Here is a 21067-nt window from a genome sequence, read left to right as displayed (position 1 = left end):
GGGACACCGCGTCTTTTGTATATCGACTGTCTGTGGGATATAAGTTGTACCTACGTTATTTTATTTCTAGACAACGTATTTTGCGAGGGTGGTTTGTACGCGTGTTCGTTCACACACGACCGCGGATCGCGAGCAGAACTCGAACCCTACATCATCCAATAACAAGATGTTGTAGCGTTATAACATTTTTCTTGCTTCCAATTTTTTTCTTTTTTTCTTTTTTTCTGTATTTTTTTTTTGTTCGCTATCGTATTGTATCCGGTGCCACTTGTTCGAGGATCCCATTACGCTACCACCGAGCGTTCGGTTTCATATTTATCAGGCATATTGTTTTTCGCTACCGCAAATCTTGTTTGACATTCAATGCATCGTAACGACCGCCACTCGCGTACGCCCTTGGCTTTTCCCCCCCTTTTCGGTATCACCGCTACTCTGCCGACCCCGTACAATTGATCAGAAAACTCCTCGCACCCCTCCCTCATTCGCATCTTGACAAATTTTGACGAATCTCAGGGAAATCAAAGAGCGGAGAGGATCGTGAAAACAGCGATTCTGATACCGATCGGGAATCCGGAGACGAATCCGACGACTCTTCGAAAAAATCGCAAATCACTCCACAGAGGAACAAGCGATCGAAGAAACGACTGACAATATCGAAGACCGGGAAACAGCCAACCGTTTCATATACGAATGCCCAACTGAGCGGTCTCCTGAAGGACATAATTGACAACGGTAACAAGGAGTAAAACCACTATCGTGATTCGAGATGACGACGTTTCAAAACGCGGCTCACTCTGCAAAATTGTCTTAGGGGCGATACGGGATGCCTTGGAGTGGATTAAGGAGTCGCTCGAGGACGCTCTCGAAGATCGCGACGAGGAATCGACCGACGGGACCCCTTTGGTGCCTATTACCGACTCCGCCAATGCCGCTATGGATATCCCGAGCTTTCAGCGTTTCTTGCGGGCTTCAGGAATCGAACCGCCGGCCGATGAACAGGAATCCTACTGGCGCATTCCTGCGAACATGCTGAGTACCACCATCAGGAATCGAATTGAATTCATAACCGACGCGTTGCAAGGCAAATTTCCCGATGAAGACGCAGGTTCGTTTGAAATTCGAAAATTTTGTCGTCGAGGTGGAGCAGGCTTTTTTTTAAATTTTCTTCCTTTTACGCATTGTCAGTCGTTCCCGAATCATCTGGTGTAGGGATGCGGGATCACGATGACGAAGACGACGACGACGACGGCGCTGATGTATTCGAGAGTATTAAGAAATTTTTTGCGCCAAGGTCCCCGGAACGTTCGGCAGGTGCGCAGCCGTTATTTCATTTTATTCCAGATACTCGTCGGTTGTCGCCGGAATCTTTTTCTCAAAATATTCGAATCGCAGACGCAGAACCCAACTCGACTGGCAACGGCAGCAGCAGCAGCAACGATGGTAAAATAGCAAGGAAAGGGACTGCCGAGGAATCAGAAGAACAGAAAGTCGAAGAAGTAACGAGTGGCGGTAGTGACGTTGCTGCGGTCGGTGAGTACGAAATAAAATAGAGACGTTACCATCCGTTTGAACTTTTTCCTCACAGTTCGCTCATAAATATCGAATGGAACGTCGCGAGCCTTGTTACGATCGATGCGATTGCTTTTGCAATTAAGCTAACAAGTTTCGTTGTTTCAAAGCGAGAAAAACTTGGTAAACGGAGACGCGTACTTGAGTAATCAAAATTTCAGAAGCCGAATCTTGGAAAGGAAGAACAAACACCAGTCGTCGTCTCGAAAGAGCTCGCGCGCTGTGGGAGTCGGATTCCGAAGACGAGGGTGAAACGCAAGAACAACCACGGGAAACAAACATCGCCTCTGGTAATATAAGAACTCGAACGAACCCTGAACAATAATATTAACTCCGCTTTAATGTATTCACGCGTTTCATTCACAGCAGATGAGACAAAAAGAATCAGAATCGATCCTTCGGACGAGGAGGAAACCCCGGCTAGAAAAAAACGTCGTCTTCTGCACGGTGACGTCGACGAAGAGGCGAAAAAACCAAAGCGACGTCTCGCGGTCATGGTCAGTGACGACGAAGACTAATAATCACCCCTGAAAATTAATCCACGACAATTATACCATGAAATTTAACCGATGTAAATTGATAAAATTTTGAATTGTAAGAGGCAACAAATCCCCGAATCTTCTCTCCCGTTTACTCCATTGCGATGCTGCCATCTCACGAGATTTTTACTTCGCCTCCGGTAAAGTTGGGGACGGTAATCGTCCTACGATAAAAACAGTGCAAGAAGAAGGCCGAAGCACGGGCAGACGTCATCTACTTATTAATTATCGATATTATACTAGAATCGCAATGCCATACAGCGAGCGAGCTTTGCAGGGACCGGGTTCTCTTTGGAAAAATTGAAGAGCCGCGCACCGGATGTACCTGCATCGGGTGCCCGGGAATATCGAAGGCTACACGGAGGCAGGTAACGTCGTGACCGTGAGTCTGTTCGTCGGACTTACACCACTGGTATATTAGGTGGGTTTTAGCTGGAAAGGTATCGAGAGAAAAACAGTTCCCGAAAGGCGTCCACATTTCGCCAAAGACCGACTAGGCGAACATAAAATCGAGGCACTAGGTCCTCTAGATTCCTCCGAGGCTCTTCCATCCGCGCTACTCTCCCGGCTCCTGATCTCCCGGTACGTGGTTAGCCAGCGCGGATGACTTTACGTCTTTTGATGGGCAGGTGAGTGGCTCCGTTGCGGGTGTCAATGATACACCGTCGTAGTCCGGGCCTCAGGGCCGACGGAGATGACGCCGGGACGCCGAGGACGCTTGCGAGGGCGAATTTCTACGTAATTCACACATGACGCATACCGATCTCTGCCTTAGAGAGCCCGCATCCCGCGGATTCGAGATCAGGAGCGCATGTGAAACGAGCAGTCGGTCCCCTCCTCCGAGTTCGACAGACGTTGAACTCGCTAGATGGGGGGGGGGAGAGATTCGAATTCTAAGATTCTATCCCCGATAAAACTGGACCCTGTAACTCGTATCCGTGCCGAAGGTACGACGATGACACTGGACCGCGTAAGTAGGCGCCAATAACGGGCGAGAGACAACCACGTGCATTCGGCAATCTACTGAGCGGTGTCAGGAGCGCAGCACAGTAGAGGAGGGCCGTCCAAACTCCACACTTCTCATGCTCTCCTAATCGGAGCGCGGGCTTCGTACTCGGTTGTGGGTGGCTCTCGGCCCGCCGATCACCGACACCCGAAATTCCAGAACGACTGACTCGTAATCCAGATGTCGAACGGGCCTCGAACACTCTCGGACTTCTCACCGGAACACTCGAGGTCCTTCTATCCCCCAAATATTTCGACGTTCCCTGAATTTTGCGTGGCTAGAAATTTTCGCCAATGGATCACAATACCAATCGACTGAAATTCGAAAAATTTGCGAAAACTGAAGCTAATCTTGCAACCTAGAATCCCCCCTTCCATTCACGAGGTCTGAAAAAAATCATGTCTCGCGCGTTCGCTCGTTGCGTATTGCGTATATTTTTCAGTGCTGAAGTACAAGGTGCTTTTTTTCTCCTTGCACCGCTCTTTATTCCAGTCCACGTCGGTCTCGGCGTATTACCCCCGTGGACACGTGGACAATCGGCGGGTCGCCTCGGATACGGAAAAGCAGGTGATCCACGCACGTCAAGCGCGCACCGGCTGCGCGAGTCATCTGCGGCGCGTCGACTTTCTATCGGGAGACTACGTCGCCTGAGGAAGCGATGTGCCAAGGCATGCGTACTGCACGTGAGTTCGTTCATAGCGTCGCGACGCGTCGCGGTAAGTAGTCGTCGGGCAATCCGAGCGGACGTGTGTTGTATACCCGCTCAACTGCTATCGCAGCTGTTCAATGAATATGCTTGGGCTTACAATTACCGCTAGCGACCGACAAGGAACGCTATATTTAATACGGTCTGATTGCCCCGGTGATTTCATGTACTGTACAGTCTCAGGTGTAGCGCTAACTTGTATGCTTAATTAGGAAATGTGATTGTCTACGGTATTTCAAGAGAGAGTTGATTCATTTTGATTATTCGTCGGAATTGAGTTCTCTCAATACGGTCAGGTAGGAGAATGCAGCGCCCAGCATCTGAAAAAAGATATCAAAATTTTGATCCTTGCTTGCGAAGTTATTTGAGAAATATGCGCGTGTATGTGCGGCAGCGATTACTCACAGCGAGAAAGGTTTCGAGAGATAGAACGTAAAACGGACCGCCGCTCAATCTGATGGGTTTTTGAGCCCTCACCGACATATCGCGGATTAAAAATCCCACCGATTTCAGTCCCTTCTCTCTCGTTTTTTGATCAACCGATTTGGCAAAAACCATGTTCTCCCAACCGCAGCGGTAAGTCGAGTCGGCAACTTCGAGTCCCTGAATATACGAATCGACTGATCGGTTGACCGGTATAACATTTAATTGGGAAAATTACATCGAAACCAAATTCCACCGACCAGTTCTGTGATTTTGTTTGCGAAGTAACAAAAGAAGAAAATTTGCAATAAATTGCCCGCGACGTACTCCACCATGCTCCATATTTTGATAATACCATCCGTACCTTTCACAGTAGACACTTCGAAAACGATCAAGCAAATAACAGCCGTGCTCCCGATACATTGAGCGAACATCGCCGGGCTGGTTACGTGTCCAAAGAGCGTCAGAAATCTGACAATGAAAATTTTATAAAATCGTGACGCTGTGACATTCCAATGTGACTTCAGCTGTTGAAAACGATTAAACGGCGACTCACGTCAAAATCGCGTTGTGGTGATCTTTTCCTCGCTTCAATTTCTCCAGGAGAAAAGGATACGTCAATTTATTCGTTCTGGAATCGAGACAAAATGATCGCGGTATATTTCGTTGTGCGATGACAAAACCTCGGATAATTAATTTCACGACGTTCGATTCAACTCACGTTTCGGTACGTACGTTCGCCGGATCGCCATCGCCGGTGTTGGCCAAAAAATAATTCAAATACCTCAACTGGGCGGTGATCATCAACATTATGGTGATGTAAAAAGTATCGTAAGCTGTACTGCCGATAATGGCAGCCTGACTGCCCACGCACTCCAAGAGGTAGGTGACAACGTATGCACCCGTTCCCGAAGTATCCCACGGGATCCAGGTGGAGTAAGGAAGGGCGTCTTCGTTCATAGGCATGCTTACGTTCGACCGACTCAGCGTCCATTTCACCAAGAACGGGTTCAGGCACCAGTGGACCACCCCCCAGTTCACGAAGAATCCCCATACCCAAGTGAAGCGCAACGAGTTCTTTCGCGCTCGGTTCATATCCTTGCGGAGCTGCGAATGACCTGCGGCACGAGTATGTCACGCAGCTGCGCGATACTTTGATCGGAATATCTCGATTTATTTTACCTTCGACGATATCGCTGATACTCAAACTCATGTTGTAGCATTCTTCGAGATGCAGAAAGAGACGCGAAACATCTTTGATTTTCCAAACGAAGAATGCCCACTTCGCGAACCCTATGAAATGCATCCAAGAAGCACCGACGGTCATCGCCAGGGCGGACAGTTCCGTGGTATTTCGAAGTTTCATCATCTCCGATATTCCCAACGCAGCGTTCAAGAACAGCATAATCGCAGTGGTGGTAACGATCGCCGTCCTTCGCAAAATCGAAGCGTCCTCTTCCATTTCCATCATTCGCAAACATCTCAATATACGTGCGGTGTGGTCGATGTACTGCCCGAAATCGTCCCTCCCAGAAGACCGCTCCTTGCTTTCAATTTTCTCAACTACCATCGTTCTATCGAACACCCTCTGGAATTCAGAAGTACAAATTACTTAATACCGTCCAAGATCCTCTACGAGTCGCGAATAAATGAACCGCGGCAAATTTTTCCTCTATCTTAATTCTGGGAAAAGATCGGCACCACGCGAATTCAATGTCTGAAAGTCGGAGGTACGGATCCGATCCCCCGGGTTATCTTTTTTGTCCGGGTTCCGCGCGCGTCGCGAAAAATTATCGCGGTCCCGGGCTTCGCGTGTCGGACGCTCCTGCGGACGAGAGGCGAGAGACGCGGGTACCGAGAGTCCGGGAGGCGACTACTCGCGGAATGACGTAACGCGTGTAATTGTCGACTGTACACGGGCCCGGAGAACAGCGAAGAAGGGAGCTGGCTGGCCCACGTACCCGCGTTCATACGCGGCCACGGAGAGGAAGGCGAGGACCCCGCGCCCAGGACGTCCTCGCTTTCTCCTTCGTACTCACCTCCCCGGTGTTCTTCCCCGGCCTCCCTTGACTCGACGCTCTCGACCTCGATCGGATCGAGATGATTATTTGCCGGCTCTCCCTTCTCCTGCGACTACATCCGAAAAATGCGAAATTTATCTCGAACACGACGCGCGACCGAGAGTTGGATTTTCTTTTTTTTACTCCGGTGCCAAAGATACCCGGAATTTATCTATACCCGGAACCGAAGATTCGTATTTTTCATAAGGGGACTCGGATCTCGCTCTGATGCATTAAAAAATCGTACGCGACTGCAATCCGAACTGGAATCGCGAGGGACTAATGGATTTTATACGGCGAGTTGTCCCGGACACGGACGATGGATTATGTACGAGTAGGACAGATTCTCTGTAATCAACTTTACACCGACTGGGGATTATCCAAACTTTGAATTATGGGCGGAGACCTTTAATTATAATATCGACTACGGAATTCATGCCCCACATTGCACGGATCGAGACGTATACTTTTCATTTAAAACGCGAAGTGCGTTGCGACGACGGATTTAAAATTCTCACTTGTGAATATGAAATGATCCATCGCGATATCACATTCGTATACGGAGTTTATTACTTTTCAAGATAACACGTACGTTAGATGAATCGATTCAATTTACTCGGAGGATTGATTGTCTGACGCCTACCAGTTCCTCGGAGGCATAATTTGATTCCATTCGATCAAAGGGAATCGCACAGCCTTTCGATATCGGCGTATACCGCATCCGTGCCGAGACGAATAGAAAATATCTCATGTTCGCACGTGCGAGCGGAGAAAAGTAAGAGAACGTAATTGATTCGCATCGCTGATATTCCAAAGTGGCGCGCGGTCCGTAGGGACAGCTCCGCCGAAACGAGTCGAAGACGGCGGGGCCACGTCGGTGCGGCGAACCTGATTTTCGGGAGTATCGAACGCGTTCCTCTTCCCTCTTTTTCTCCGCCGCTACCACCTATCGCGGTATTTCGCTTCGCGAGAACGTCGTCCGCGCCTGGGACCACGAGCGAACTCCACTTCGTTGATGGTATCCTGAAGCCGACGTTGTCCAACGCGTTGCCGAAATTCGGCGGTGATTGATGGTTCTTCGAGTGGGCCAACTTGCCGCGGGGTACCCACCGTACACCTATACCGCAAACGCGTCCCCCTGCGAAACGTCTCCGTACGCGATCGTTGTACCCGAGCAAACGGAGACCGCGCGTGCATACGCGGTACAGCTACGTACGGTGTATTTTCCTCCACCGATATTTTCCTTCCCACTCTCGCACGCGCACCAAGGCAGTTTCTTCACCCACACTCGACGAAATGCTCCGTGGTAGTCGAGTCGACGCGACCGCAGAGGTTCTCGAACACAGGGATGGTGCGCGAGTTGCATGGACCGTCGAAGATGAGAACCGGTTTTCTCCTCATTCCCTCGACGCGAGGTATTTTTCACCTGCTCTTCGTCGCCCCCCCACTTAATTCGAATCGATTCCCTCTCCGTCAGGGTTCGTCGTTGAAAGAGCGCTACGATTATCTATTGTCTGGGGATAATCTTCGATATTGAATGATGTGATTACAGTTATCCGGGGGATTCGCCTGTGATTAAAATAGACGGCGGATATAAGTGTTGGGAAATCAAATGAAGACCGTATGCAGAGTCGGTTGTAGATTGTCAAGGAGCCGGAAGATATGTTCATCAATCACCTGTTCATATCGCGACATTTTTCATTTCTTTTTCTCTTATCGTATTCAACTCGTATTCAACTCTTCTTGCTTTTTTAATCCGACTCTCTTTTATTAATTCCTCGCCTCATTATTCCTGTTCGCTGTTCGATTCACCCCGCGACCTTTCGTGGCGCAAACGCATGCGGAGAGATATTCGAAACGGAGGTTCGGTGCTCCTGCGATTGAGCGATCGACGTTCATCGGAGATACGGTGTAGGTGCAGCGCTAAGAATTTTGCCCGGTAGTGAAAGAGTGTCGATCTCTGCACAGTAGGCGGAGGGAGCGCAGGGAAAGGCCCCCAGGTGAGCCGTGCGGAGCTGCCTCTTCGCGGTGCTGTTTTCCGCTTCCGCAGCAACATGCACGCTGCTTTATTAACAACAATTAACATTCACGTGTTGTTTATTCGCGCCTTTTTCACATTGTAGTAATACACGTGCGGTGTACGTGTTTAGTTCACTTCCAAACACAAGTCCCAGTTTGGCGTAGACTCGTATAGTGCAAAAACTTGCGGATATTGCAACGTGTAATCCGCACATTAACGTTCGTATAATTAGACGATCGATTGTGTAACAGCTTCAATTGATCGATTTATTACGTATGCGTCCGTTCCTCGGATAACCAACCTGCGGTATAATTTTATCGCGTTAATAAAATCGCCGCTGCAGATGTGAGCTTTTCGCTGCAGCGTCGCGTCGTTCGTTTATGCTTGGTCAAAATCTGGGTAATGATTTGAGGTGTCTCTGGGTAATGATTTTTGTCTAAAAAAGACCCGAGAATCGACGTGGATAGAGAACGTCGGTCAAAATCGCGCGCGTACGAAGAAGATGATCGCGATAAATCAGGTGCCACGTACCCAGCAGCGATGTTACTAAAAAGGCGGTCCCCGTGATCTCCGATTTAACTTAACATATTCCGTTGGAACCAGCTGTAGTTTAAAAAAAAACGATTCGACGAAGATAAGTTGTATTGGAAGCTCGTTCGGATTTAGGGAGAAGCATATATTGCGGTCCATCGTGTGCGAAACGTGAATTCGCACATCATTGCAGGTATACATTACTACGAAAATGGAAGTTATCGAGGTAATTTGATTACATCTTGACAATTCGGTGAAATTGTGGCTTTTCGGCGGACAACGAGATCTAGCGCCACATAGATTTCCGCATATTACGCACGCCAATTCCGCTGGATGACAATAACTCCGGGACGGATGTTATTTAATAAACCCGACCAGGCGTACGATCATAAAACACTTAGGACTCCTCACGGGACGGAACCTCTGACGCAATTATTTATCCAATAAATTATACAGCCGCGGGCAGGGTTTCGAGAGATTCGTATATAAAACGGTGGCCATCCTTTGACGTCCGCTGGTACCAGGCGAACAGCTCTCGCCGCTACCTATATGTACGAAAAGCACGATCATAATATTATTTACCCTTGAGAGAGGTCGACGCGAATTTCGCCCGGGACTCTTCCATCTTTCTCAACCGCGCGATACGTACGCCTACCTTCGTTTCACTCGCGTTGGAATCTCGACAAAAAATACACACACACACACACGCGTCGCGTTGGCTCGCGCTGGTGTATCATACGCGTTTTATATCGCGAGGCGAGCCGGGTCTACGTTGAGAACGACCGGCGCGACGGACATGGAATCCTGATACAAAGATTTACCGGTCTTCGGTTATGTTTGATGCACCATTGTGTTTTGGCTTACGGTAGGTTAGTTGCATTACGAGCGTCACGAGAGACGTCAGCCTTTCGTAACGGGGTGACGACGTAGCACCGCTCTTGGAGGCTCGTCCCAGAGAAACGCGTCAAACAAAATCGCCGATTGGTTCTTGAGTTCTCGCGCCACTACGCAATATTATTATACATACGACGCTCGTTATCAAATGCAACAGACGATTCGGATTACTCGGTGGCATCGAAAATCCATCCAAATACACTCCAACACTCTGATCTTTGGAAATAGGATTTTTTTTTTTTTCAAAATTGCATGATACGCATTCCGCTGCAGGGTCCAATCTAACGATCGAGATGTACAAGTATGTGTGCATTTCTGGTGATTTTCATGCCTATTCGTAACGGAGGCATCATCGATCATGTTACTCCGTCGAACGATCGGTCTTAGAAATATAAAAATTTCAATATCGATGACCGCTCCGCAACAATCGTTGGATAAAATGATTCCTCGTATCAATACCGTGAAAACGCATCCGATAATTCGCCAATTTTCTAATCATTGCTCGCGAGTCATCACCGATAATGGATAAAATTGACTCGGACGTGACAAAGTGCAATTGATTGTATACTCGGCGATTCGTTAGAACGAAAGTCAATTCCGCTCCGATAGCGGGAGCGGTCGTCGTCTCTGGTACGAGTATACGTCATTCGCGTAGATTGCCGGTAGACGTAACGTGATGGCGTCAACCGCGGAAACGCCACAAGGAAATGCGACAACCGAGCAGTCTTTCGATCAGGCGAGCACAACGCCAGTGGAGCTTCCCAGTGTGTGGTCGGCCCTCGCGTCGGTCTTACTCGTCCCGCTCTTTCTACTGCGTCCGCGTCCCCACTTCGACTTTCAACGGGAGCGTCGCGCGACCGATAACATCGTAGTACCAATCGCGAATCTCTCTGTGATTCTACATATTCCGGTAAGTATTGTCAGAATAAAAAATCTGCGTGATATTAAAATGTTTTGTCTCACCCCTCTCAATTTTTAAAATAATGTCCATTAACTACGATCCGTTTGGTGTAAAATAAAATGGAAAAATTGAAATTTCCCATTGAATTTGCTGATTATGTGAACGGACGTTGAGGGTAAGTTATCAAGAGAAGTTTCAGAACGTGAAATTGCAGTGGGTAAGGTCGGGGCCGTGGATATTCTTCTAACAGACATTCAGAATAACGAGAAGCTCACACTCGGGTTTATCTCAATTCCGATAAAACCTACACAACTTGAACATTAGTTGCTACGGCCACAGTATGCTAATGTACATATACGGATCCCAACGTTCTCTCGAAGTGGTTTTAACGAGGCCACGGCCCCAGGCGTCTTAGTCTCGTTATCGCAAGGCGACACTGTTATACATATGTTTGCAGAGGTTCGTACATTTTTTCACAGTTCTGTAATATTTTATCTGATGAAAATGTTATGTGTAAAATTCTGAATTTTCGTGTAAAAACTGAGAAAGTACCATGAATGAAATAACATAAATATTCACGATAAAATTGAAGCTGAGCTGGCCTGGGTCTGGCCGGTTTCCGTTAACTGTATAGATTACGCAATCGAGGCTATCTCGCCTCGTGACGTCTGGCGGTCAGGTTTGGCTGGAATCAAGGCTGCAGAAATACCAATTCCCGGCGAATGTTGGGTAAGGTCGGCGTCTTCGATATTTTTGTAACAGAGACGCAGAAGTTGTAGGTGAGATGATCGACCGAGCCAAGATAAACACAGTCGTGTCAAGGAGAAGCGCTGCGAAACCAGTCGGATTGGATTTTTACACAGGTATCATTTTATTACTCAATATTTACAAAGTTTCATTGAACGCCACTCTCTAATAAATGATCCTAATCGTAAGCTACATATAAAATTGGTCATCGAATCGACAACGAATCATGTTGCGTATCTGATCTTACGATCGGGAAACGATCGCACGCGCTCCAACGGTAGCGCAAACCTCATCATCAATTTTTAATAATTTAATTCTCTCTCTACGTACATCAGGGAATTCCAAATCTATTTATTCCAATAATCTCCTAACTACGAATGTCATACTCTTAGGTAAAAATATCCCAATCGATTCCCCCGCTTCGTCGTTTTTTCCACTCTCTTCGATAATTTATCGAGAGGCGAACAATCCATGGAGGGTTAGTCGATCGATCAATCTTCTCAGTGATTGTGAATTTACGACGGTGGCGTAGTGCTATCGGTCCGCAATTGCGAAGGTGCCGCGTCGCTGTACGCTATATCGAAAACACTTTTTTTCTCCAACATTTGTTGATGTCGAAGCTTTGTCCCCCCCTGCAACGAGACTGCGATTCCAGAGTCAAGGTCATCGTCGAGACGTCTGGGATCCAAGGGCGCACCGTGAAGCGGAGATACTTGGGGCGAAGAATGTGGCGGCGGAGGTGGAGGATGGAGGTAAAATGGCGATGGAATCTGTTCGTATTTATAGGAAGGCTGATGGAAGCTCGTCTGCGTTTTTACGGGCGGTTCCGTTGCAAAAATTTCTACCGGAGGATCGTCGCTGTCCCCACCTTCTGCCCGCCTGAGTTTCCTCCCCTCCTTGACGATGGCTCTGAGCTGATCCGACTCCGCGTTTTGCAGGGGTTTGATCCTTCGTCTCGTCTTGGGGGTGGCACCTTCCGGGGTCTTGGTGCGGCCGGCCGCTTCCACTTTCGGGGATTGCGATCCTTGAGTGAGTTGCGGTGGTATGATCACGGGTTTCTTCTGCCACCTCGGCCTCTGCTCTTCTTCGGCAGCTTCCTTCATTTCTCTTCTTCTTCGTTCCATCTCCATCCGCTTTTGTTTGTACCTCGACATATGTCCTCCTGCTTGCGGGGCGTCTGAATCTTGAGATTTTACATCTTCTACGGTTGTTGGTTTCGCTTGTTTCGTCCTTTCCAAAGTCTTGGAACGCCTGGGTGCCGGGCCGAGTCGTGGTTCACGAAGAGGGACCGATGATTCCTGTGATATTTGTGGACGAGAATCGATCGATTTTCCGCGCTGCGTTCGAGGCCTTGCCGGATGCGCGTCCGTCTCAGGAGCCCTATTTCCTTTGGGTTCTGTCTTTGGCCTGCTTGTTTGCCGCACAGTCTCCTGAGGCTCGTCGGTGCGTTTAATCGAATGAGCGACGCTTCCGCTCTTGTCCCAAGTCGATCTTTTGGATTGCGTGGTACCCGAGGTTTGCAGTGCTGAATCTTTAACAGATCTTCGCCTCGGAATTTCACTGACTCTTTGGCTCTGGTTTTCAGGAGATGTCTTCGATGAAATTCGACCGGAACTGTTCTTTTTCGTCGAGTCGGAACTCGAAATTATTTCGCGAAGTCCACTGCGGATCGCCTCTTCCGCGATCAATCTCGGCGTCGAGTGATAATCCTCGGCCCTGGATGTGAGCGTACCAGGGCTTTGATCACGCTCCATTCTTGTCGCTTGGGGATCTTGGTCCGATGATAAGACCAACTGGCGAAGAGGAGACTCACTCGTACGTTTGTCTTCTCCCATAAAACCGGATGTTAAAAAACTAGTTTCAATATTTGCTATGTGATCACTCCGTCTTCTGTTCTTCGATCTATGCCTGGGCGTTTCATATGGTTGTGAATTATCCAGAGGTTCCCCCGATATGTCGGTCAGTGGGATTTGTCGGCTATCCCATTCACCCAATCGCAGTTCCTCTGGATTCGAAGACTTCGAAGGAACTTCACTCTTTTCCTGAATTTTCTCTTTTTCAGACCGAATCTCTTCGGTCTCGATAGTTGTAGGTATGTGGAAAATATCTGGTTCACGGATAGCTTTTTCAGAAATACTTGAGTCAGGATTTGGTTCTTCTCGTGACGTTTCTGGGTCAGGACCCGAGCCCTCCGCGGAGGATGAGGTCGATAATACGTAAAATGAAGGTGATCCCGTTTTTGGATAATTTTCCTCGTCAGAAGTTCGAACAATATTTTTCTCCTCGGACTTCCTATCAGGGCTTTTTGCCATAATTTTTTTTGGCGAGCGATGCTTTTCCGGTTCAGTTTCTTTCCTCCTACCTGCGCTACCGCTTTCTTCATCGATGGATTTATTTTCGAGTGGAAGTGACTTGTCTGGTGAAAGTTGATTTTGTTCCGAACTGTCTAAAGCTACTTCCTCCTTTGATTTGCTTGGCGGCTTCTGCTTTTCACTTCCTCCTGGATCTTGCCTGGATGATGTCTCTTTGTCCGATGAATCTTTGAGTGACTCACTCTTGGTCTCAGTAATATCAGGCTGCTTCTCCTCATCTGCCGTCTCAGTTGACGCTAAAATAGTTGACTCTGCGATCGGAGGGCTCACATCTCGTACTTTCGCAGATTCTCCGACACCATCAAGACTCTGAGGTTCTTCACTTGCTCCTTCAGTAGCGTCGGGCTTCTCATTCGAGACAATTTCTGTATTATCTGTTTTTTCTACGATCACATGTCCATTGTCTTCCATCTGATCAGCATTGCTGGAATCTATGACTGCATTTTTCACTGTCATCTGCACTGGATGCTCTTCCTCCGCTTCTGCAGGGGTGGACTGTGACTCGCTTGAAACTTGCATCGCAATTTCAGGTTGTGTGGGGGTTTTCACCGTTTCCTCAACACTTGGTTCAGTTTCAGGCTGCTTCTCTTCGTCGAAAGCCTTTACTCCACCTTCTGCAGTTTGTGATTCTGATGCTGGTGGAAGTTCACCGAGTGTGCCATTTCCATCTTCATCAATCGGAGGAATCTCCTTGCTACCTGAGACGAGCTGCGCTTTCACTGGTTCCACCTGATCTCTGGGCTTCGGTGTATGAGAATCGATTTCTTGGAGCTCAGAATTTGGAGTTTTTTCGGTGGCCTCTAACACTTTTTCGGTAATGATATTAGATTTCATTTCTTCGGGTGATTGGATATTATCCTCTGCACTTTTCTTTTGATCTTCGCTGGAAATTACTGTCAATATTTCTTCGGTAGGATTCTCCAGATTTTTTTCTGCAGTTTCTGACATTTTGCTAGTAACAGGCTCAAGTTCGTCTTGGGCTCGGGATGTCGATATTTCGAATCCTGAATTCGTCGGTTCAATTTCTTGTGGTTTTTCTGAAATATTCGGTCTCTCGATAACGATTTTGGATTTCATTTCCACGGGTGATTCGGTATTATCTTCTGCACTTTTCTTTTGATCGTCGCTGGAAATTGATGTCAACATTTCTTCGGTAGGTTTCTCCAGATTTTTTTCTGCAGTTTCTAATATCTTGCTAGTGACAGGCTCAAGTTCATCTTGGGCTCGGGATGTCGATATTTCAAATCCTGAATTCGTTGGTTCAATTTCTTGTGGTTTGTCTGAAATATTCCACCCGATATCCAACAATTTTTGTGACGAAACACTATCGGTAGGTTGCGAAGTTTTTGATTTTACTGTCGTATTTATTCGGGCATCGTCAACGATGATTGGTTCTTTTTCTTCTTCGGAGTTTATTCTCAATGATGTTCCTTGAGATTTGTCTGGAATTTCTTGACTGGCTATTTTCGTATCGTCGTGTGAGTCATTCTCTTTTTGAACATCATCGTTCTCGAATGCCTTACCCATGATCATTGCATTCGGAAGTTCAATCAGTTTTTGACGTAATTCTGCCTTACCTTGGTCCAGCGCAGCTTCTGAGACTCCGGCGACGTCGTTGTCTTTATTGACTTGTGTTTCATTTTCTTCAATTGCACCAGTTTTTTCAGATATCTGCATGTCCTTTGGTTTTTCTCGCTCTGTCTCTTCGGTACTTGCAGTAGAATCTGATTGGCGTTCACTTAGTTGAGATGTTTTAGGGGGATCAATATCCGAGCTCCCGGATTTTAGGTCGCCAGTCTCTTTTTCTTTCACCGGATCTTGTTTTGAGCTTGAGCCGATTAGCAATTCAGTTTGTTTCAGAAGCTTGGATTTCACACTCGACTGCGTCGTCCTGACCGGAACTTCTTCCAACTCCGAACTCTCTGTGCTAATTCTTTTAGCTTTTTGATGCCGCAGTATTGCTCGTTTCTTAACAGGAGCTTCGTCCGATTCACGGGACTTGACTTTCTTCAAAGTCTTCTCGGCAGTCGACTTGAATATTCCAGACTTTGAGATCAACGAGATTTTACTTTTCTTATTATCTTCTGTCTTACTCTCAGTCTCCCCATTGCTGCTTCGAGGTTCCGACGTTTTCATTTGTGAATTACCAGCATCCGTTGACGTTACGTCACTTTCCTTTCTCTCGTCGTTTTTATGACTCGCTTTCTTTGAGCTGGCAGATTTTGCGTCTGTCTTCTGCACTTTATTCTTCGACCTTTTAGGGCTCGACTGCTTTCGGCCGCTACTCCCGGTGTTCCGTACCTTTGACGTCTCTTCCGTTTCCGCCTTTGCATGCGATCGTCTGTGATATTTGTCTTTACTCGCGTCTGGCGATGAACGAGCCAGAAATTCGCTGAGTTGCGTTTCGTCCTCGTCTTCGGAATTTCTTACTCTTCGTTCATTCGCACTCTTAGTTTTCGCCCCGTCCGGAGAAGGTGTGGTGCCTTGTTCGTCGAGGGAGTCCGATATCTCCCGTAGCACTTCCGCTTCCAGAGTAGCCCTCCTGCCCTCTCTACCATCCTTGGATTTATGACGGAGCAAATTACTCCGCGGTATCGATGACTTTGTTTCTTCTTCAATCGGCGACCTCGTTCGGAAACTCCTGGATCGTCTGAACTCACCGCCCAGTCGTTTTTTTGATTTCAATTTTTTCCTCGATCTCATCTCTTCCTCCGATTCGTCGTTGTCGCTGCGGCTCCTAACGTGCATGAAGTGTTCCGTCTGCGTGGCCGCCGTTCGGTCAGTCTGAGTAGCAATTGCGACTTGACCGGGAAGACTTTGCGTTTCCAAGTAACTTCCGGGATCCAGACCTGCGACCCCGACGTGTCTAACGTCTCTGTCCATGAGGAGTTGCGTCAGCAATGCATTTTGCTTCGCCAATTCAACGTCGTGGATGGAATAAGTGGGAATATGTGAAGAAGATCCACTCGGATCGCCTCCCAGTGCCCGGGTGTTCTGCTCTGTCGCTTTTGAAGCAGCGGTGCCGACCAGCATTGCTGCTGCGAACTTTCTTTGCTGTCGAAGGTCCGCCTCCTGATCTTTGAATCGTTGGTCTCGGATTCTGAGTTCCTCTTCGGCATCGTCGAGGTCACCGTGATCGATAACAAGACGCTGGACACTGGGCTCTCTCTCTTCTCGGTGTTGTCTCCGTTCGCGATCAAGATTCCGAGGCAGCAGAATCAGCTCGTGATTCCGAATGTACTGCTTGGCTTCCAGACCGTCTGCACCATTCATCTCTTGCCCGCTTCCGTGCAAATCCTGGTGCCGCCGATTTTTCTGATCTTCGATAAATCGCCGGAGGAGAATATCCTTGCCGTCCGTTCGATAGCCAAGAATTTGCTGGTCGCTAACCAATGTCGTAGGCCTCTGGGCCTGTGGTGAGACTTCGTCACCCTCCAAATGACCTCTGGTTACCAAACGAAGGACCTCTGCATTGCCGTCTCTGTAGAAATGCTGTTCTCGCGTGAAACGTGACGTTTCGTCCGCACGGCCAAGACTTCGTACAGGAATATCGGAGCCCCGTTCTACTTCGTGTCTCCGAAGAGAATCTATATCTTCCGTGTCATAAGTCCGTCCAGCTTCGACGTCTTCGACGCGCAGGCGATCGTCTTGACGTTTGTGGGTAAGGCGTGGAATACCCCATACAGGGGGACCGTCGCGAAGGCGCAACGTCGTAGCTTGCGGTGTTTCGACCGCTACCACGTCTCCTGGTAGAGAAGCGAGACCACGATTTTTGGTATTACGTCGATTAAACTTCCAGTTTTGTCGCATTGGGTCAGCGCTCCAAGCCTGTTTTTTTCCGGACCACTCAGCTGTAAATTGGGGAAGTGGAACATCAGATGAAAAGTTCTATTTATCAAAAATATTAAATTCCAACTGACTCTGTGTTACCTTGAACGGCGTTAATTTGTTTCCGCCGAAGGTGTCGCCTTGGCCTGTTGTCCGAAACGTGAGCCACCTCGAACGAATGTACCCGTCTTTTTCTGGGCGCCATATAAAAGGGACAAAATGGACATATGCAGCAAAGGATCAGAGCCAATAACGCAAGTGCCATCAGAAGTCCGAGTAGAATGAGAAGCCATAACAACAGTCGATTTTCTGCCTTATAAACGATCTGAAAAAATGACGAATTGATGTTGACGGATGTACGATTGATTTCTGGGTAATTGCGACAGTGTTCTACTCACATACTCATTTTCCGACACAACACTCGTCTTATTAACGACGTTGAACTTTCCGTTAGCATTAGATTCCATGCTGCCATGTTCCGCCGTTATTCCTGTCCCGATGTTCCCACCATTCTCTGCGCTCCCAACGACAGAAGATCCTTTGCCGGCCTCTCCTGCGAGTCCTCCCTTATTTCCTCCCGTACCTCCACTTGTACTCCCCGCGCTGCCTCCAGCCTTTCCGTCGATCGCACCCGTGTTAATTCCTCCACCAATGCCTCCGGAATCGACGGTATTTTCTCCCCCTGGCGTACCTCCACCGCCGCCCCCAATACTTCCCGCTGTTTTATCTCCGGCTGTTCCCTTGTCGGTACCTCCACCCGTTCCTCCCGCTGCCGAATCACTGGAATCTTTCCCGGTACTTCCTCCTCCACCTATAATCGTCTCTTTACCAGTTCCAATTTGAGTCCCTCCGGCATTTTCCATAACTTCACTCTTTGCGGTTGTACCGGAGCCTTCGGCAGAGGTTTGACCTCTACCTCCGTTTCCCCCGCTGATATTCTCCCCATTTCCATCCTTGCCGCCACCATTTTTTCCGCCAGTTGGATCGCCTTGGCCACCGTTCTTCTGTCCGTTTTTATCGTGGCCAGCTGTAACAATATCATCTCCACCAGCTGTTCCACTTTTATCGTGTCCAGCCATCCCGATTCCGGAATCGTCACCTTGTGTTTCACGGGTACCATCAGCAGCAACTCCACCGGGACCTCCTACTGTTCCTTTACCGGTTGTCCCGACAGTCACTCCTCTGTTTCCCTCGGGTGAATCAACCCCCTTGCCATCTTCAGCTCCACTTACGGTTACACCGGTCGAGCTACCGCCTTTACCATTCGCGTTGCCTGTTTCGGTTTTTTCTTCTTTATTAATGACATTCTCTTCGACGGGATTTTCTTTCGGCGATCCGAGAGAGTTTCCGTCGGGTGGATCCGTGTCTGGATTCACCGGGGGTACGATCCCCATCCCATTAGCTGCGAGGGCCTGATGAATTTTTTCAATATCCACGAGGAACGTACCTGACATCGTTGGTTCGACTCGTGCCACTACTACGCTCCTAGAAACGATAAACTTGCTGATTTTGGTAACGACAAATCTTCAAGGCTTCACGAATTACGACGGATACTAACATTCTGCCACCTTTGTTGTCACCGGGTTGACCCGACTGATTGTAAGGTCGTACGTCCTGAATAGTCACCCGTCCACCGGTGATCGATGCCAACGTCTCCGTTGTTCGCAGTGGGTCCAGGTGCTCGGACGGCACGACTAACATCAGGGTGAGTGCCCCCATGGGGGTCGCAGTAATTACACGTACCTGCGCCGTGTTTGAGCGATGTGGTACCCCTGACATTTATTGCAAAAATTAGCTGTTTTTTTTTTTTTAAGATCGAGGAATGGCAACTTCCGTTGGACTCACCCATGTCATACGCCCTAACCGTGAGAGTATAGAGCACAACGTCGTCGACTGCTCTTTTTTTCCTATTTTTCCAAATTCTCAACGGTTCGTCGGTAGGGGCACCGATTTTCCGGAAGGTGCTCAAGGTGTGTAGAAAATCGCTCCTGAACTTGGCCGCAAAATTAACGTAAGGGTTATTTCTCCGGCGCCGAGATTTATTCAGCGGCTCCCTCAGGATTAATTCACCCGTAACTTCGTCCAGGTAAAATTTATTCCCGTAATTACCGTGCACCAGCTCGTATCGGACCTCGTTGTTGGGTGGCTCGGCGTCTGCGTCGATTGCCTGAGGGTAATTTCACCGTAAGAAAAAATTCATTAAATTTAATATCATTCGTTTATTCGCAAGAAATCGTTACTCTGATGAAAGCTGGTATCGTAAAGTTTGTCTGCTCGGAGTTGAGAACGAATTCATAGACGGACTTGTCGAAAACGGGTGCGTTGTCGTTGACGTCCAACAAGTTGATCGTCAATGGAACGGTGCTCAGAAGTCCTTTGCCCTCTTCGTCCCTGGCTTCGATGAACAACTGCAAAGTTGCGGACGTCTCTCGATCCAATGCTGACCCCGAACCCCTCGTTACAACAATCAGTCCCGTTTCGGAATCGATACTGAACGCTTCGTTTCCAGGACCAATAATTCCGGTGTACCTCACGCGTCCGGACAGTCCCGTGTCTTTGTCGCTCGCGTGAACCTGAAATTCAGTATCGAATCGTCGCTGCAGACCGAAGGAAATATAAAAATGCAGCGGAGCGATTGGGGGTGACTCGAATTTTACCTGGATAACTCTGGTGCCTGGGGGTACATTTTCAGCGATCGTCACCTGGTACATATCCCTTTCAAATTCTGGGGGATTGTCGTTGACGTCTCTGAGAAAAATGGTGACCGGTGCGGAGGCGGAGAGGTTCGTAGCAGGTCCAACCTCTTGTGCAATCACCTGAAAGGTTTCTTTCAGCATCGGTTCGTTCGCGGAGGCAATTTTCAATTTTTACAATTACCGTGAATTCGAGCGTCCTGCGGGCCTCGTAGTCCATCATAGTATTATCTCGTACAGTAACAACGAAATTAGCGACCCTTTCAGCCACCGTCGGTGATACTTCGAATGTACCGTTGTTGTTTCCTAGCTTCAGAGCAAATACACCCGTCTTCCCGATATCCTCATCTCGAACTTTGGCTAAATAGGGATGGTCAAACATCACCACTGTGCCAGGAGGCGCGTTCTCGTCCATCCAGGCCACGTAGCTGAAAGTAATTTAATTGAGAAATCGATCGATTACGAATGCGACTTTAATTTTCTACCTGTCGCTCTCGAAATAGGGAGGGCTATTCCCTGCCTCTCCGAGGAGGAGTCCCAATTCCACGACCGTCGCCTGTCCAGGAGGCTCATCTCGGGAACGACGAACTTCCTCAGCTACTACGGTGAGCAAAATCGGAGCTCCAACGTGCGTGATTTTGGTCAACTCATCCAAAGGTCTGGCTAAGATTATTTCCCCTGTAATGGTTTTTGCGAGGTTTGCTATATTTTTACGGGCAATACGGTACGGTCGGGCGACGTAAATTTAAAGAGTTTTGCGGCTCTGGCAAATCGGAGG

General features: G+C 48.2%; 3 protein-coding genes across 10 annotated transcripts in view; 1 reads left to right on the top strand and 2 right to left on the bottom strand.

The window, feature by feature from the left end:
- The window catches only part of LOC105688574 (protein timeless homolog), a 79927-nt gene extending 77757 nt beyond the window's left edge, over positions 1-2170 (top strand). The window contains exons 21-26 of one of the 2 annotated variants that reach the window (XM_048656415.1): positions 514-732; positions 812-1105; positions 1186-1311; positions 1393-1530; positions 1731-1859; positions 1939-2170. In XM_048656415.1, the coding sequence (XP_048512372.1) occupies positions 514-732; positions 812-1105; positions 1186-1311; positions 1393-1530; positions 1731-1859; positions 1939-2087 (1055 nt within the window). In that variant the 3' untranslated portion in view covers positions 2088-2170. Of the gene's footprint in view, positions 1-513; positions 733-811; positions 1106-1185; positions 1312-1392; positions 1531-1730; positions 1860-1935 lie in introns of both variants that reach the window. The other variant, XM_020853861.2, reaches the window with a different exon arrangement.
- A 1362-nt stretch (positions 2171-3532) lies between these two features.
- Positions 3533-6650, bottom strand: LOC105688572 (odorant receptor 13a-like). Of its 4 annotated transcripts, none has more exons than XR_007279095.1 (7): positions 6283-6650; positions 5426-5831; positions 4965-5361; positions 4800-4874; positions 4608-4714; positions 4226-4423; positions 3533-4140 (listed from the first exon to the last, which is right to left on the bottom strand). XR_007279095.1 is itself a non-coding variant. In XM_048657722.1 (7 exons), exons 2-7 carry the CDS (start codon positions 5811-5813, stop codon positions 4081-4083), a joined length of 1266 nt encoding a protein of 421 aa, XP_048513679.1. In that variant the 5' UTR covers positions 5814-5831; positions 6283-6578; the 3' UTR covers positions 3533-4080. The 4 variants fall into 4 exon arrangements, 3 of the variants coding, with proteins under 3 accessions (XP_048513679.1, XP_012260422.2, XP_048513678.1); XM_048657722.1 differs by having other exon boundaries at positions 4504-4714; positions 5028-5361; positions 6283-6578; XM_012404999.3 differs by having other exon boundaries at positions 4504-4714; positions 6283-6572.
- A 5003-nt stretch (positions 6651-11653) lies between these two features.
- The window catches only part of LOC105688571, a 15762-nt gene continuing 6348 nt past the window's right edge, over positions 11654-21067 (bottom strand). For 2 of the 4 annotated variants that reach the window (XM_048657720.1, XM_020853854.3), the window contains 9 exons: positions 20775-20967; positions 20474-20717; positions 20254-20412; positions 19837-20169; positions 19442-19763; positions 19155-19368; positions 17995-19081; positions 17699-17921; positions 11654-17619 (listed from right to left, as the gene is read on the bottom strand). In XM_048657720.1, coding sequence (XP_048513677.1) covers positions 11912-17619; positions 17699-17921; positions 17995-19081; positions 19155-19368; positions 19442-19763; positions 19837-20169; positions 20254-20412; positions 20474-20717; positions 20775-20967 — 8483 coding nt within the window. In that variant the 3' untranslated portion in view covers positions 11654-11911. Of the gene's footprint in view, positions 17620-17698; positions 17922-17994; positions 19082-19154; positions 19369-19441; positions 19764-19836; positions 20413-20473; positions 20718-20774; positions 20968-21067 lie in introns of all 4 variants that reach the window. The other 2 variants (XM_048657718.1, XM_048657719.1) reach the window with 1 other exon arrangement.

Source organism: Athalia rosae, chromosome 6 (assembly GCF_917208135.1).
Source record: "Athalia rosae chromosome 6, iyAthRosa1.1, whole genome shotgun sequence".
Taxonomy (NCBI): Eukaryota; Metazoa; Arthropoda; class Insecta; order Hymenoptera; family Athaliidae; genus Athalia; species Athalia rosae.
The sequence above is the reverse complement of the archived record's forward strand: the minus strand, read 5'-3'. Positions and strand labels throughout refer to the sequence as shown.

Excerpts from the sequence above, each read along its gene's own strand:
- LOC105688572 (XM_012404999.3), bottom strand. The coding sequence starts at position 5,813 with ATGGTAGTTGAGAAAATTGAAAGCAAGGAGCGGTCTTCTGGGAGGGAC. Across the intron at positions 5,362-5,425 it reads TATCAGCGATATCGTCGAAG|GTCATTCGCAGCTCCGCAAG; the intron begins GTAAAATAAATC and ends CTCGTGCCGCAG. Across the intron at positions 4,424-4,503 it reads CAAACAAAATCACAGAACTG|GGACTCGAAGTTGCCGACTC; the intron begins GTCGGTGGAATT and ends TCGTATATTCAG.